This window comes from Equus asinus, chromosome 2, assembly GCF_041296235.1.
Source record: "Equus asinus isolate D_3611 breed Donkey chromosome 2, EquAss-T2T_v2, whole genome shotgun sequence".
NCBI lineage: Eukaryota > Metazoa > Chordata > Mammalia > Perissodactyla > Equidae > Equus > Equus asinus.
Window position 1 is genome coordinate 175322908 of NC_091791.1, and position 17179 is coordinate 175340086.

The 17179-nt window shown below is 36.6% G+C and overlaps 1 protein-coding gene across 7 annotated transcripts in view; it reads right to left on the bottom strand.

The window, feature by feature from the left end:
* The window catches only part of PRKD1 (protein kinase D1), a 289465-nt gene that overhangs the window by 31844 nt on the left and 240442 nt on the right, over nt 1-17179 (bottom strand). For all 7 annotated transcript variants that reach the window (XM_070504191.1, XM_070504187.1, XM_044765419.2 and 4 more), the window contains 5 exons: nt 15578-15655; nt 13773-14052; nt 12647-12699; nt 10529-10601; nt 8196-8302 (listed from right to left, as the gene is read on the bottom strand). In XM_070504191.1, the coding sequence (XP_070360292.1) occupies nt 8196-8302; nt 10529-10601; nt 12647-12699; nt 13773-14052; nt 15578-15655 (591 nt within the window). The remainder of the gene's footprint in view (nt 1-8195; nt 8303-10528; nt 10602-12646; nt 12700-13772; nt 14053-15577; nt 15656-17179) is intronic.

Consider the following 17179-nt stretch of genomic DNA (forward strand, 5'->3'; position numbering starts at 1 on the left):
ACTCTTAAATACAAGTATTTGAACCCAGGCAGTCTAACTCCAGCACCTATGCTCCTGAAACACTATGCTATACACCGCCTTAATTCTTTCCAAATCCATTTAGGACCCGGGGCCTGCCTGTTCTATCTAGTATGCTTCAGGGGTCACACTGCTGAAGCCTCCTCACCACGATCTCACAACCCATCAAGGCATGTTGTCTGGATTTCTGAATGCTGCCTGTTGTCAGTCTTCTCACCACAGTGTCCCCTATACCTGTTGGAACATCCACCTGGACACCTGGCCTTGATGATTTGGATTCCCTATCTTCCTGACTGGCAGTACTTCTTCTCTCCAGCTTATTCTATTTTTTTAGCCCATGTACCACCTGTGTTGTTCTGTGCTACCAAATTCCCTCTTGATCTTGAGGTTCCACTGTCTTTAGAAGTATCACTCTGACGTGTTCTTTGATTTCCTTTGCACCCAATGCCCAATTTTTTCCCTAGGGGCTCAGCTTTTGAGACAGCCTGTAACATCTGGAACACTGAGCAGCTACTCTCCACTTTCTCCTTATCAAATACTGTAATTTTCTAATTAAAGCCTAAAATTTAATGACTTATTTATACAGAAGGTATTATAACAAAGGCCCTGAGAAAGAATTTTTGGAAAAACAGTATGTGATTTAAGACAATTTTGTCAAATGTTAATCAATTACCTGTAATGTCTTTACTATTGTGGTAGGCATTGTAGAAGCTGAAAAAAATAAGGCATTGCTGAAACCTTCAAGTTCCTTATAATTCTATCACATAATAAGCATTTGATAAGTATTAAAGTACTACGTTATATTAAGACTAGAAACCACAGGAGATATGGAAAGCAGCAGGAGACAGTCAGGGAAAACTGGTGGATCCTGAAGATCAACAAACATGGATGAGCCAAGCACATCAAGATGGAAATCCGAGCTTGGAATTAAAAGCTGAGCAATGGCCAGAGGTTAAGAGTATGAAAAGGACGACAACTTGAAGAGAAATGACTCAGTTGAATAGGAGAGACAGGGTCCAGTGAGATTGCCTATAGTAGTAAAAGCCAGGAAAAGTAGATATATTTGATGAAATAAGAAAAAGAAAACTACTACACTTGGGTGGGATGGAAACCCACTAAAGACTCATTGAGTTGTGATCTTCAGGATGGACCAGGGAAAAGGGTGGCCAGGAAGACGATAACGTAGTGGGGTGAGTGGGAAGACCCAGCTATCAGGAATAACATCTGTTGCAGTAACCCTGACATGAATTTAAAAGCCTGGTCTAGGCTAGCAGCAACAGAAATGCTAAGGTTGCAGCCAAGGTGACATTAGAGAAAGAAAGAAAAGAAATGGTGGCTTTTTGACTGTCACTACTAGCTGGACATAGCCCCGTACAATGCTTTCTTGCTTTTAAACTTTCTTCTCTACAATATATCATCCCCAAATACTGATCTGATCATAATTTCTTTTTCAAAACTTTTCAATAATTCACAATCACTCAAGCATAAGAAAATCCAATTAACTTGGCAATATCTAAGGTTCTCCATGAACTCATACAAAAGCCACTTCCTGGTCTTATTGCACACTCTGTCCCACCACAGCATCATCAAACTAAGGAAGGCATACTCTTGGGGAACAGGAAGATTTTTAAGATTTCTATGAGTAGAAGGCTACTTTTAAGAAAATCTGTTTTGTTTATATCTGTATCCCTACTGCCTGGAAGACGGTGGGCACTCAATAATTATACTTTGAATGAATTATAATCATCCATACATACTCTTCTAATACAGATGTCTTCTCATACAGAGCTGTCTGAGAATATGCTGGCAGTGTTCAAATTGCCCATCTCCAAGTTTCCTTTCACAATATTTTTTCTCCCACTTTCCAAAAGGAGGGTATGCTTCTCACACATTCCAAATGTTACTAGGGTGCCTTGCCATGGGGAGGAAAATCCTCTGGGACAAAAATAAAGGGAAAATTTGAAATACTGTGTTGCTGTGAAGTGAATGACCCTAATAACATGGAAACCCATTCTTTTGCAACTTAGCTTCTAATTCATGCTTTTACTAAAATCAGAGGATTTAATGGATTTACTAACAGAGAGAAGATTAAAATGAATTTCTGAAGATAAATCACTGTTTGTGTTTTTCTTTTTTTGGCTTACAACTTGGCTCCCACAGTTTTAAAAAAGGAATAAAATTGTCGCTGAACTCTAATTCAAAAAACAAGTAATATTCACCTACCAATTTATGAACTAAATTTAAAAATCAACCTCATTAATAAATGTATTTTCAGTCACATTTTACTTTTTATGTTTAACAAGCATAGATCAAAATTTGCAGCATATTTATCTTGCTGGAAAAAAGCTTTTACTACTAACAATTGTAATGATAACTTCATCCAGGAGAATGCTTTAAGCATTGAAGGTGTTGTAATCAAGAAATTTTAAAATGTATACTTATTTTTATTGTAAATAGTTATTAAGAGGGACCAATAAAAGACACTCAAGTATAAAAACTCATTGCACTGGAATACAATTCTTTGGGAAAAGTGTAACATATTCAAAGAAAACAAGGACTGTTGTAAAATATACTATTGTTAAAGAAGAGCCTATTCATGTATTTTTTTAAATGACTGAAAAAGAATCAAATGTCTATGATATTTAGATTCTAAATGCATATATTTAAAGGAGCGACATAGCTTTATTTTCAAATATCAATGTTTTCAATACAGGACAAAACTAAAATTCTTTAAACTTCTAAAAAAAGAGTTCTAGCTGTCAACTCAAAAATACACAAGCAGGTACAAAGCTGTCTAGAATTCTTTTCAAGGACACACGAGAAAAATGTTTGAGGGCCACTCTTCTAGAATGATCTAAAATCTTCCACTCATTTTCCATAGATTATTTATGTTACTAAGATGGCCCTTTGGCCTAATAACCCTTTCCAACATTTCTTTGGTTATCAAAAACCTATGAGTCTTTCAAGATTTCACCAATGCTATATTTCTCTTTGAAGCCCTCTCGGATTCCAAGGCTCTGGCCTCAGTCATAATCCATGACATCTTTCACTATGCTGACTTGCAGCAACTTGCACCTGACTGCCCAAATAGATGATAAACATCTTAAAAGGTTTCATTCATTTTTCTATGGGCCAGCTCAGTAAACTGCTTTATATAAAGGAAGAAAGCACTTCCCAGGTACTGTTGAATGGCTTAATATTTTCATTAATTGAAGGAAAATAGTTCTTGCTTTAGAAACTGGAAGAATGATAGCAAAATAGACAAAGATAGGGAGCGGGTATCTTGCAAAGATATTAGGATTAAAGGATTGGTTTTAGGCTGGCTGGTTTAGGGTAAGGCTGGTCCAGCAAAGTGGAGAAGTTCTAAGGTCAGAAATGTGAGACTGAAGGGCCCATGAAGGAACGGGCTCCAGAGATAAACTAAGGAATGATCTGTGAAGAGATGACAGATGACTCTTAAAGTGGATGACCTCACTCTGGGTCTGAGTTCCAAATTAGCATAAACTATTCAGATAAGGAGAAGGTGAAGTTCAAGAAGACAGTTGGAGGACCTAGCAGGGAAGAAGAAATAGGGTCTGATAAGTGCAGTGGTGAAGCGAGGAAAGAGATTTAAAAAGGAGTAAATGGGGGGCTGACCCTGTGGCTGAGTGCTTAAGTTCGCGCGCTCTGCTTCAGTGGTGCAGGGTTTTGCTGGTTTGGATCCTGGGCACGGACATGGCACTGCTTGTCAGGCCACACTGAGGTGGCATCCCACATGCCACAACTAGAAGGACCTACAACTAAAATACACAACTGTGTACTGGGGCGATTTGGGGAGAAAAAGCAGAAAAAAAAAGGAAGATCAGCAACAGTTGTTAGCTCAGATGCCAATCTCTGAAAAAAAAAAAAAAAGAGTAAATGATCAACACTGTTGAAGGACTGAGATTAGCCAAGTGGGATAAAGACTAAAAACAGCCAAGGAGTGATATTTGGGCAGAAGGAGAAACAAGGGCCTTGCATTTTCTTTGAAAAAGGTGTGGAAACCAAGAATGAGAAGGGAATTTAGGAACAAGAACTGAAAGAAGAGCAAAGCACAAATCGGAAGTGTGGCAGTATAAAAGAGCCCAGAGGTGGCCTAGACAGGTCAAGACCACATTTTGCTGGTGCTGTTGTTTTGTTTTTAAGTTAAGAGAGACTGAATGGGAAGAGGAGTGCCTCACAACAGAGAAACCAGAATGACGGGTAATTTACCTGATAAGTGCAAGGGGATACATTTAATTTATGGCCTGGAAAATTCTTGTGTATTTTTTCTATATTCTGCCTCCTATATTCAGTACTTTTACAACTCCAACAATTTCATACATTGTATCATATACAGAAGCTCTAGTATTGTTTCTCAGACAAATAAAAGTGGATAAGAAAAAAATTAAAAAATAATATTAAATCAATTAGAATTATATTGATAAGTATTATCCTAAAGCTTTTTATAATTTGTGATATTGTAACATTAGAAAATAAAAATTAATTTTGACTGAACAAGGCTGTGTTGCTAACTTAAATTATATTAATCATACCAACATTACTTTAGATTTTAAGTTTCTAAATTTTATAAGACATAGATGCATCTCCTTATAAAGATCAATTTTCTGTGGTGTCTCTAATAATCACAAAATAACTATATTTTTATTCTTCTTTTGTTGATATGAATAGAAAAAGCCAACAATTTCAAATTTACCTTGTTTTTTAAATCAAGATACAACTTTTAAAATAACAATATAAATAAGATGAATTTTATGATGTACGTTTAACATTAATTAACGTCTTTCTGAAACATAATAATAATGACGTATTTAGAGGTAAAAAGAGAGCTATTGTAAATGATATAAGTAAGGGGTAACTAGGCCACAGGATTCACACTTGCCTTAATTTTTCAGCTATTCAAAAGCACCTAAAGAGTTTAGTTTTGTAATGACTGATCAGACCCTGGAAAGCCAGCACCGAGGTTATATACAGAGACGAAATGGAAGAAGAAAGGGGAATTCTACTTTTTTGTGCCTTTCCATATTTACACAACTCTGAAGTCTTCTATAAATTAAGGTGCTTTTTTACAAAAACAGAAACAAATCAAAATTTGACCACAAGACAACAGAACTGCAAGAGGAGAATTTTCTCCCATCAGCCACTTCAGCCCACATCATCCTCTTCTGGAGAAACAGGAGGATGAAGAGGATGGGGCACAACTTGTCAGACTCCAGGTACAACCATAAACTAGGCCACCAGCTCGCATAAGGCAGAGGAGACCCAATGCTTCTGGCTATCACTTTTCTCCCCAGAGGGACAGGATTCTGTTCCTCAAGAACAGTAAAAGATAAGCTTCCCCACCATTCAATTGACTTCACTCATGGTACTTTTTCTGAACGTATCAGTTAGTGAGTCAGAATTCCAACCCCCACCACCCACTCCCATTACCATTTTGTTTTTTCAGGTCGAAAAAGGTGAGTTCCTTGTTTTGATAAGAAACATAAAATGAGGCCATGAGGGCTTTCAAAGAACAAAGCACATATAATCTTTGTCAACTAACCAACCCGTTAACCATTAATAGTAAATGCAGACTTTGCCACCTGGTTGGACATTATGAATGCCATCTTATGTGACAGGATAGTGTTTCCGTAGAATTTTAATTCAACAAATATTCATTTAACAAATATTTGCTAAACACCTAACGTGTGCCAGGAACAATTTCTGATGTTCGGGATATATTAGCAAACGAAACAGTGATATCCGCCCTCCTGATGTGCATATTCTAGTGGAGGGGCTGGGTGGGAGCGGGGAGAGGAAACCACAACACAGCTAATAAACGAAATTCTATGCTAGGCTAGAAGGTGAGAAATGCTACGGAAAATAGAAAACATAGATCAAAGTAAGAGGGGTACGGGGTAGGGATGGGGAGAGGGTTTGAGCAGGCTGTAGTTTTAAATAGGGTGTGAGAGGGGTGCTTATACAGTTGGTGTGATATCTGACCAAAGACTCAAAGGAGGTGAGCTTGAACTTCACTGTCTTTCGACACTGAGTTAGAATCTTTCCTGAGAGGCTAATATATCTGACAATGGTAAAAAGGGCTCAAACGGTTTTTTCTTTGTTTTTAATTGGAGGACATGATGAGTTCCCTATTTTTGATGAACAAATTTTGAAACAATTGGCAACTTTATGATAAAGTATGAACTCCTGAACACGGTATCTGCATATAATTAAGCCAAGCCTTAATAAGACTCATTGCACAGGTTATATGATTGCAAGCTCAACACGGAGATATTGGCAAACTCTGACTGAAGGTATACCTGAGTGACACAAGTTAAAGACCCATGACAGCAAGGACCTGTGTGCCTGTCCCCGCTGTAGCCACTGGACCTAAAGCAGTGCTTAGCTCAGGGTATGTACTCAACAAAGGCGAATTTGTTGAATGAAGAATGGTTGGGGACAGTGGAGATGAGAGATAAATGACGAGGATTTTGAGCTATCTGGCCATAATATGAGAACTGTTGGACCTCTTCATATGCTCATGGGGCAGAATTTGACTTTCACCCTAACCAAACTCTTTCTAGAAAACTACATTATAATGAAAATTTTTGCCAATTGTATGTTTATTGCATCTGAGTTGTTGATTGCATCTAATCTTTTAGAAGAGAAGATGGGAGTCAGTTTATGCTGAGATGTATTTTGTTTTTCTACCTTACTATAGAGTCGGCAGCTGATAATGTATTGACAGGCTCAGGAGAGCCCACTAAAGAGCCTATACACAGAAAATTAGACCTTCTGCGGCAGTTGTGATAAAAATGCAGAAATTCAAAACCATGTTAACCATGAAACTCCTCTCATGTCCTTAAGGAAGGATAAACGTCTCTGTACATATGCCAACTCTGGAGGTTGGCATGCTGCAAAGGAGTCTGCGTTGAGGACACAATGTGGGGGTGGATATTGGGAAAGCTGGGCCAGCTTTGGGAAGATGTCATGTACTAAGTTTTCAAACGTCATTTGCAGTTCAACACTGCCAAGTTAAGAATAAAAAAAAGAATCTTTTTCTTGGGTAACTGCTTAGCAAGCACTAAACTATGAATTTATGCATTGGCATCTAAGATCCATGGTTATCTTCTTCCCTCTGAAAGTAGAGAACACTGTGGTAGTTCTCTGTGTTACATTAGTCATCCAAAAGCACAAAAACATCATTTTTAGGAATTCTGAGTACAGAAAAGTCTATGTTATTTTTCTAGGTACAGCAGAAACTGTACATAGACAGAAACTGAACTGTTTGGTTGTCTGTCCACATGAGCTCTTATAGGGCAAAAATTGTATCTTTTGCAACTTTTCATTACATGAAACTGAGTAAATGGTAGTTAAATGAAACAATAAATGAAGAAATGCAATCTGTTTTGTTTTGCTAGCAATGTTCAAATAAAACTCTTTCAATAGAACTATGAATTAGAAATTACGATCAACTTGTACAACAAGCAGAGAATTATGGCAGTTATATAAAAAATGGGCATTTATCAATGGTCTAAATTGTCTAGACTGGATAGCTAAGTGGACCACATTTAGCAAACAATTGCTCAATTTCCTTTTGGTCTGCAGAAAACGTTTTAACAGTTACAAAATTTATATATACCACATAATATGTTCCATTCGCAACTTCTGGCTTCAAAAAGAGACTTTTTTAATGAGAGGAGTTAAGTAACATTTTCAATACGAAATAAAAGGTTTACAGTGAGACACAAAGAGGACATTAAGACGGTCAAGATGATCTGAATCTCAGACATATATTACTCACTTTCCTGATAGACTGACAGTTACATACCCAATTCATGTAATTATCACAGCATAAAGGAGGAATGTTTACGAAGGCAAGATCATTTATAATGCAAGACAAAATGGAATCAGCATGTCCACTATGAGTAAATGCTGAAACATCACCCATTTAATGAGCATTAATAATACATTAAAACTCAGAATTAAGTACATAAAAAGGAAGTACCGCCTAGACACGGAAGGATACTACCCAGGCAGTACTCTGATGCTCGAGCTCCCTTTCCAGTTATTTTCCCGTGTTCCTAGTATGTACGCTGCAGATATTTGCATAACTTTTCTTTGTTTTGCAGGAGTTGAGGGGATATTTTATAGTTTCCAAGTGAAAAACAAAGAAATACCTGTAGAATTGCAACCTCATTACGAAGCTGGCTTTCTTGTTTTGTTGGAAATCTTAATTTGTCAATGATTTTAATAGCTACATCTCTTCCTGTTTTACGATGCTTTCCTTTAAAACAAAAATGGAAACATTAGCATAATGTTTTAAATACCATCTATAGTAAAGAACACCAGAATTTATAAGGACACTTACAGGAATTATAAAAATGTTTCACTGAATAAATTAACATTTCTAAAGAGCACTGACTTATATCCATAAAGATTTCATGTCTTAGCGCCATTATTCTTCATCAAACAGGTACTATAAAATTAGCCATAATTTAGAACATAAAGAATTGAGGCATTAAAAGCTATACATATCAACAGCCTGATATTTTCTCATAAAAGCATATGTTTTAGAAACAGGATATTGAGTTACTTAAAATAGAAAATATTCATACCACCAGCAAAGTGCTCTCCTTAAGAAAACATAATTTGAAAATCCTGATAAACTAATGTATATTGTAATGGAAAGAATAAAAGTCTTGACTCAGTCTCTCACTAGCTTTGTAATCTTGAGCAAGTCACTTAAGCTTTCTGAGTTTTAGGTTCTCATCTTCAGCGGGAGGGTTGTTGTGAGAATTAGATGAAATCAGATATGTAAAGTACGCACAGTGCCCAGAGAACTATACACACTCAAGAAATGTTAGTTATCATCATCATCACATGATAGCCCTTTACACACATTACATCCTGTTTAATTCTCGCAAACCTTTGAGAGAGTCTATAGGGCCCTTTGAGCTCTTCCATACTATTATACTGTAGTAGGTATAGAATACAGTAGAGTTAATTGACTCTGAAAATAAAAATGAAAGTGGAAAATGCACCTAATCATTCAAATTTTTTGTCACATAGAAACTAACTTGAAATTCCATTATTTCAATCTTTCTTGTAAACTAGTGTTCCTTCCCCTACGTCCGTCCCACTGACACTCTTCCTTCTGAATCTTTCTAGACCGCTTCCCTTCACCACCTCATTGTCTTGTTTTCATGTTCTCTACTTCCTTAACATCACTCTTCATCTTTAACTCACTGCCATCTCTATTCCAACTCAGACATTTTAATGAAATTACTCTCTTCAAGGTCACAGCTTCTTCTGTCTACACTCCTCTGTCACTAGGGTACTTGACCCCTCTTCTGAGACTCTTCTCATCTGCTTCACCCCATATGTGCCTAGTCCTAACTTGTCAGTCTTCCTGGTGGAGGCCTCCGCCTGTGCCTGCTCCTTCCATGTTGGATATTACAAATATTCTGGCACCTGCTGGTCTCTCTAACCTCATTTCTCACCCCTGCTTCACTCCCATACTACGTGTAGTATGTATATTTACTATGCTCAATATACCATGATTTTTGTCACATGCCATTATTACACTGTAGAGCAATTCTCTGTGTAGTGCTTGCTCTTCCCTATTTCACTGTTTATGCAGTAACAAAAAGCACAAAGGTTGCTGACTCATTGATGGGTTTTCTATCAAAAATAAATCATATATGCATTTTATAAAAGTCAAAATTATTTTGTAAAATAGACTAGACTTTAATTTTAAATAAAAAAGCACAATATTACACTATCATAAATAATATTGAGGAAACGTGATTATTTCAGAACACCTTCACCTCGCAAAAAAGATAATTTGTTACTGATTATACTAAGGAACTGAAAGCTATGATATCATTTTATAAAGCAGGCAAAACATTAATATCAAATGTTTCTTAAAGACTCGAAAAATAATGATTGAACTGGCTAGAATCTAAAACAGCGTAAGTTAAAATAATAAATTCACCAAATAGCTTGACAATAAGACAAAGGTAAACATTCAAGATTTCACTTCAAAAATTTAAAAAAATGCAAACCTTAATGAAATACATACATTGTTAAAGATGTTAGAATTCAAGGACTTTTTTGTCTACTTAAATAAATGGATTTCTATAGAGTTCTGATCAAATATGCCAAAAGGAAAAGGAATGTTTATGAATCAACATTCATAAACTTCCTTGTTTCTTAATATTTTGCCTAAATAAACTAATATTTAACCCGTACTGTGTATACAGTTTGTCCATATTTAAGCAAAATAAATTTTTTAGGAGCACAACAATTTCTCTTTCAAAATAGAAATGTACCAATTTTCGAAATAGTGACTATCTCAAGAGAAATTTCTAAAAAGGTAAAACACAGAGACATACATACAGATATATATAAACATAGGTCATGTCTTTTATACTTTCCTTGGCGATATTACTTTTCTAAACACAAGAGTTAAAATTTTAAATTAATAAAAATACTTAGTGAACTAACCTACCTCCATAAACAATTCCAAACTGCCCAGAACCCAGTACTTCGTCAGGAAAAATCTGATATACAGTGCTGATGTCCTGTAGATACAAATACAATGAAAAATAAACATGAAGTGAAACAAAACATTAGTCCTAAAAAATTATATAATTTTATTAAATACATCATAAATATTAAATATTTTAAATATAAACAATTAAATTGTCAATGCTAGATGTAACCTGTCATATGACTGTAACATTCAAAACACATTCTTTATTTAATGTACTCTTGTAATATTTTGAAAACTATTCTGCTCTTAAGAAGCAGAGGTTTTCTAATGTTCAATCAAACATTTTCATTAGAGAGAAATAACTTAAAATTATACAATGCCATTTACTGTCATTATTGAAAAAGAGATTAGCTTATTGAGATGGCTATTTAGACATTTCAACTTAAATGATCATGGTTCCCAATCATGTCAGTGTGAGTCCTGATTCCCGTCACTTCAACCTTTAAGGCTAGAATGGTGATGCTGCTTTGTCAATCATCCACATCCAGATGAAGCTCAACTCAAGGAAGAGGGAACTGAATCACTGTGAGGATGACAATCCACTGTGAAATTCTCTTCTGCCAGGTAACTAAACTCTTCCATTTTTACCACTTCTTGAGGTAACAAGTTCCAAATGTCTACTCTTTTCTCTTTGAAATAACAACTGCTAAACAAAGCATTACGTTTTAAAACCCGTTATTTGATAACCACACTTATGAGAGCGCAACGCGGTATTTTTTTGCTTTACATATTGCCTCTCCACCCTATGGAATTTTCTGCCTAACCTCCACTCTTGTACTCTTTGTCTTTTCAAAAATAAAAGCCCTTTTACATCAAATTCCACGCTCCTCATATCCTATACACCCCTATCCTTTTCCTTTATCCTTCACCATAGAAAACAAGTACAAGTTGTCTCCACCCTGGGATCCCTTGAGAGTGTCCACAGGGTGAGTCCAAGGTTGTCCGGAGACAAGAAAATGAAATACTACCACTCCAGTACTCTGAGTCCAAGCTACTCCATCTTTCTATGACAGCTCAATGGCCCACCCAGAATTTTCAATGGACAACAGTGGTCAAACAGAGTGGAAAAATCCCCCAGGTATCTAGAATTTTCCAAGAGGCTTATAAACTACATTTCCCAAAGTCTTGTCTGGCTAAGCAAGAGCAACAGGAACCTGCTGGTCTTTAGAAATCTATCTTGCGACTGACAGCACAAAAATTCATCTAACCTTCCCACTATGGAGTTTTCCTAATTCTCTCTCATTCTCTTTGGTTTTCAGTTTATGCCAATTTAGCAAAGGTTGCAAAGCTATACTAGTGATAAATAGAGTTTCATAGAGTTTATTCTTTGAAAAATAAACTCAGATCAGTGTAAGTATGGCTATAAACTTTTTGCTTTTGGTCACAGCCGGCAAATAGAGTGAAGGTCTGAGTCACAGGATGAGGTACGAAAGGTCTTAATACTTTTGGGCTACTCGCCACAGTGACCAAGCATAACAAATAAAGCAAACATATGACAGAGTGGAGATTATTTCATAATATGTCTGATCTATAATTTTCAAAAACTGAGCTGAAAGTATGAAGTGTATGTGTCATAGGCAACTAGGGTGCTAGAATGTGGACCCAGTAAATATGATTTATGCACTTTCTGAGGTCTCCTTGATATGTACAGTGCTCTTAGGTAACAATCAAGGAATGAGAACAAAGGCATGCTTAAGCTACTCATGCAACTCAAAGAATTTACTTTACTTTATTTGGTATTTTGTAACATCAACCATAAAAATTCCAGCACCAAGATGGGCAAATATGTGAAAAATCAGGCATTGCATTATAATTGCTCATCTGAGATGAATAATAGGCGTTTTGCTCACTGCACTCCAGAATAGATTACAGAAAATCACTAAAAGAATCCATATGATGTAACGTGGCTAAAATCTTGTGGAAGAAAAATATCCAAATAGACCCTAATATTTTATTTTCTAGGAAATACTGAAAAATAAAAATGTTAGATAAATAAACGTGTATTTTATGATGCTCTTATTTTCCAATACAGAAGCACATTACCAAATTTCATATTAGTAGGCGCATACTCACCACATTTTCTTGAATCTGGCAATTTGATACCGAAATACTCACAGAAATATCTCCTGGAAAAACGTGAAAAAACACGCAAAAGAAGTAAGAGAAGTAATAGCAAAACAAACCAACACATGCTTACTAACCAAGCTGCCGGGCTGTTTTTAAGTCATAGCAACTAGATTTTTCTAGGAAGATGTCTATTAGAATATTGCTTGGCTTTTACAATTACAGATTTACTCTGTACTTGGCTTTGAAAAATAATATTCTGTTAGTTTAGAGTTGGGAGTCATAAAGACTTGGGTTCAAATACTAGCCTGCCACTTCGTAGCTCTGGTACAAGCTGAGACAACTTCATCTCTCTAGGGCCTCATCTCTTCACCTGTGAAACAGGTGAATCATTAACATCTACCTGTTGGGGTTGTTTGAGGCATTGAAATAGAGACCTCATGCATGTCAGGGCTTAGCACCAAAATGGCATACATAACTGTATCAAAAAGTACATTGGTTGCAGCAATCAATTCAAAAGTTGTGGTGGATCGTCAGATAACACACTATGAGATGAAAAACAGGTTTTTTTGACAGGCTTCATTATTAATAGCCATTATGAAACTTAAAATTACATTTTTATACAGATATTCCTCTAAAATATCTTTTTAAAAATTCATTCTCAATACTTGATCCTGGCTGCATTTTGGTAAAACCTATCTCATTCTACTAATGAATATGAGATTAATAATGAATAATGAATAAGATTTCTTCCTGGGACAAAAAATTACCAAGAGTTTTGAAGTACTCAGCACCCCAAGGATCCTGCACAGAGCACCATGGTAAGCGGTTTCGAGGAAACATGTTAACTCAGATTTGCAAATAGCAAGACTGGCATTCCAGGTCAATCTCAAGTTGACTAGATTACTTCTTTTATGACCAACAGCCCTAAGTTTCTGCTATTGCCTAACATATAGGGTTTACATGAATTTATTCAAATGTTAATATAAACAATAAAGTAGGATAATTGAATGGATGAAACATCTTAGTATGTGTGGCAGCTTTTATTTACAGACCCTATGTTCTCCAATAAATCACCCCCAAGAAGGCTCTCTTCATCTGTTCTATAAGACAGTTAGAAAGCTGGCAGACTCACTGTGCGAGTTGGTTCCTGAACCCACGGATGAGCCCTTGGGAATGACGGGCATGAGGGCATGCTGGATCGCCATCTCCCACAGCCTGGCCACATCTGCACCAACGCCACTGGTGAGGACGCTGCTATTTGGTGCTGGGCTGGAAGGGTTGACCACATTTTCTCCCACGTAATACACTACATTTGCTGTAGTGATCTCAAAACAATGAGGATTGGCTCCATTAGGAATTAAAGCCGAAGGTTTCGCTGGTTCCAGAGATAAAATTTCTGATAAAGGAATTTCCTATGGAAGAAAGTGTGCGCCAAATGTAGTTTATCAAAAGCAAGTAAACTTTCAAATAAAATTCATGCTAAGGACATGTGAGAAATGACACTACAAATAGGCATCATTTATGCAAAATAGTTTTATAAAACACAGAATATTACTAAACAAAATTCAAAAATACCTTTACTAGGGGAATGCTTATCATCACCTTTTCCAGAAAAATTTAAGTGACTTTTTTACTATGTTCATGCGGCAAGAATAAGTATAAATAAGAATAACGATTTTGAACCTGCATCAAAATCTAAGACATGAGATATAAATGGTAATTTTTATAACTGTGAAGTAGAAGGACAACACTTTTGCAATGCATTTGGGTATGTGTGGCTGTTTTTAAATTTTAACTATTCTCAGGGGGCTGGCCTGCTGGCTTAGTTGCTAAGTTCGTGCACTCCACTTCGGTGGCCCAGGGTTCATGGTTCAGATTCTGGGTGTGGACCTACACACCACTCATCAAGCCATGCTGTGGTGGCATCTCACATACAAAACAGAAGAAGCTTGGCACAGATGTCAGCTCAGGGCCAATCTGCCTCACACACACACACACACACACACACACACACACAGAAATTTAACTATTCTTTAAGGCACTGAAAACGAATCATAAAATTTGATTCCACAGATGTTAATATAAAAATCTAGCCAAGTGAATAGTCTTAGTGAAGAAAACCACAGAGATTGGTTTTAAAAGCAGTTGCTTTTAAGACAATTTTGATACTAAAAAATTAATCACTACATTGTCTTCCAGGAGGTATGGAATTACTGAGAAATAAGAAATTTTAAAACAAATTCTTAATTTCAAAATTACTGAGGTTTCCTTTTTCTGTTAGCGCTCTGGAAAGTGGCCATAGGCAATCACATCAAGTATGCCTGAGCCTGCATTCATTTCGAAGGAGCAAGTATATACTCTTTTCACTATGAGCTTCTTTGGAACCATGTTATACTGGGGGATATGTTACGTAACATTTGCATTATTCCATGTAGAGAGACAGAATGAAAACGGTTGCCAAATTTTTCTCTAGCGGAAAGTGCTCCTTACGAATATTGGCAGTGCGCGGTGAAATCAGACAATGTTTCTTGACGCCCTATGATGTGCTGGAAGACTATAGATGCAAAAAAATTATTTTTAAAAAATCTGGATGTGGTGCATTTCAGGAATTTACTTTTCGCTAACCTGCTGTGACCTTGAATTTTCTGGGTAAATCACACATCTCTGCTAAAATACTCAATTAAGCTTCTTGCCACTCCCCAGAACCATCCAATGGGGCCTGAAGTACTTCCCAGGGAAAATTGAGATTCACAGATAAGTATCTTGGGTCACAACCTGATTCTCCCTAAATTCGTAAACTATAGAGAAGAAAACAGATCTCTTGGTGGAAGCACAAAACCAGTCCTGTCCGTTGGACGTATTTTGCATTTCTGATAGTCTACATGCCCATGAGAAAGCAAGAGGGGTCACGAGACCCCAACCAAGGAAAGGCCTTACCTTGTAGTATCTGCTTCCTGTGTCATTTTGAAAGAGGGTAATACACTTGCTATCCAACCTCCAATAGTGCCGTTTCCGCTGAAACAGAAGTTAGATTTAGGATGTTTTAAAAACTTTAAAAATGCCCAAGATTGATCAAATAAAAACATTTTATGGGGACATAAGATTTGAAGGTGGAAAGTGCAAGGGCTTTGGCCCAAAAGACTCACTCAATTTCAGAATCTGTCTAGCGAATGTGCGATAAGTTTCCACATCTACGTCAGAGTTACGAGTGATAGAGGAGATGACGCATCAGCACCCAGTGCAGTGCCTGGCCTTAATTCATGCAAAGTAAATAGAAAACACCATTTCTAAACTTATTTGACTGCTTGAAGAGCTAAAAGTGGACTTGTAATCTGTAAAATCATAAAAAGGCTTAGTAGGAGATATAATATTTATATATTCTCATTATTTTAGAACATAAGGAATGCTGATCCAGCCAGGTATTCTGGCTTCCATTAGAGATGAAAGAATTCTGAATGTTATAGCAGAACTTATAAAGAATATTTTGTTGGATGGCATGTTTGACTCCACGGCATCAACTTAACAAAGTCAGGGGAATGCTTCAAATAACTTGACCTCTTAAGCTCACTACAGATCGAAACTTCCATGATTTGGTGATCAGGTCCTTGTTCACTCTAGGTATATGTCCCATGGTTTTCGGGTATGTGTGTGTGTGCGTGTCTGTGTTTTCATCTTTTTAGACCAAAGAGCCCCAACATTATGCTCGGTCCCTTGCATAACCAATCTTAGACCAGTAAAATACACTAAATATGCTTTAAATATTTTACGCCATGTCTGGGAAGAACTATATGACATTCAATTGAGTCCTGCAGTAAATCATGTAAATCTCTCTCCAGCAGAGATGATTGAGATTATCGACAAAGCAATTAGGTTACAGGTGTCTGTTTATCTAAAGAAATGATGGAGATCCGATAGATAGGAGGTGATGAGGAAAATACCACCAGTAACTGAGAAAGAAGCTTATCACCAAATGTCAATTGGTTTAATGGGAACATAAATCAAATCTTTTCTCTCTTATGCACAACCTCATTCATCAACTATTAGGAAAACCTGGGGTAGCGAACAACTCAGATTATATTAAAGAATTAAAATGTGCTGTCTTTTATCTAATAAAGTACAGGATTACTGTTTTCCTGAATAGGTCAGTTTTTAAGTGAACATTTAATTAGAGATTTAAGAAGTATATAATAGCTGTCATTGTTTTTTTTCTCCCTAAAATGCAGTGTTTTTTACAAAAATTCTGAACCACGGAGGAGCATTCTGAAAGCCACACTGTTATTTTCTTGATGGCTATAAAATGACAGACATTCAAGTTGTTTGGGGATCATCTCAAGCAGTAGAGGTCAATGGTTTTGTTCCCTGAGATTGCTGTCTATGTTTTCTTTGAACTCAGTGGCTTGCTCAACTACCTCCTACACCCAGAGTCCGCTAATGAGCCCCACCTGATTCACTAGGCCGAGTCTGTGCTGACGTTTGCTCCTGGTAACTCAGACATCCCACGGTCCTCCCAGGGTATTAGCAACTCCTCTAATTAAAGCT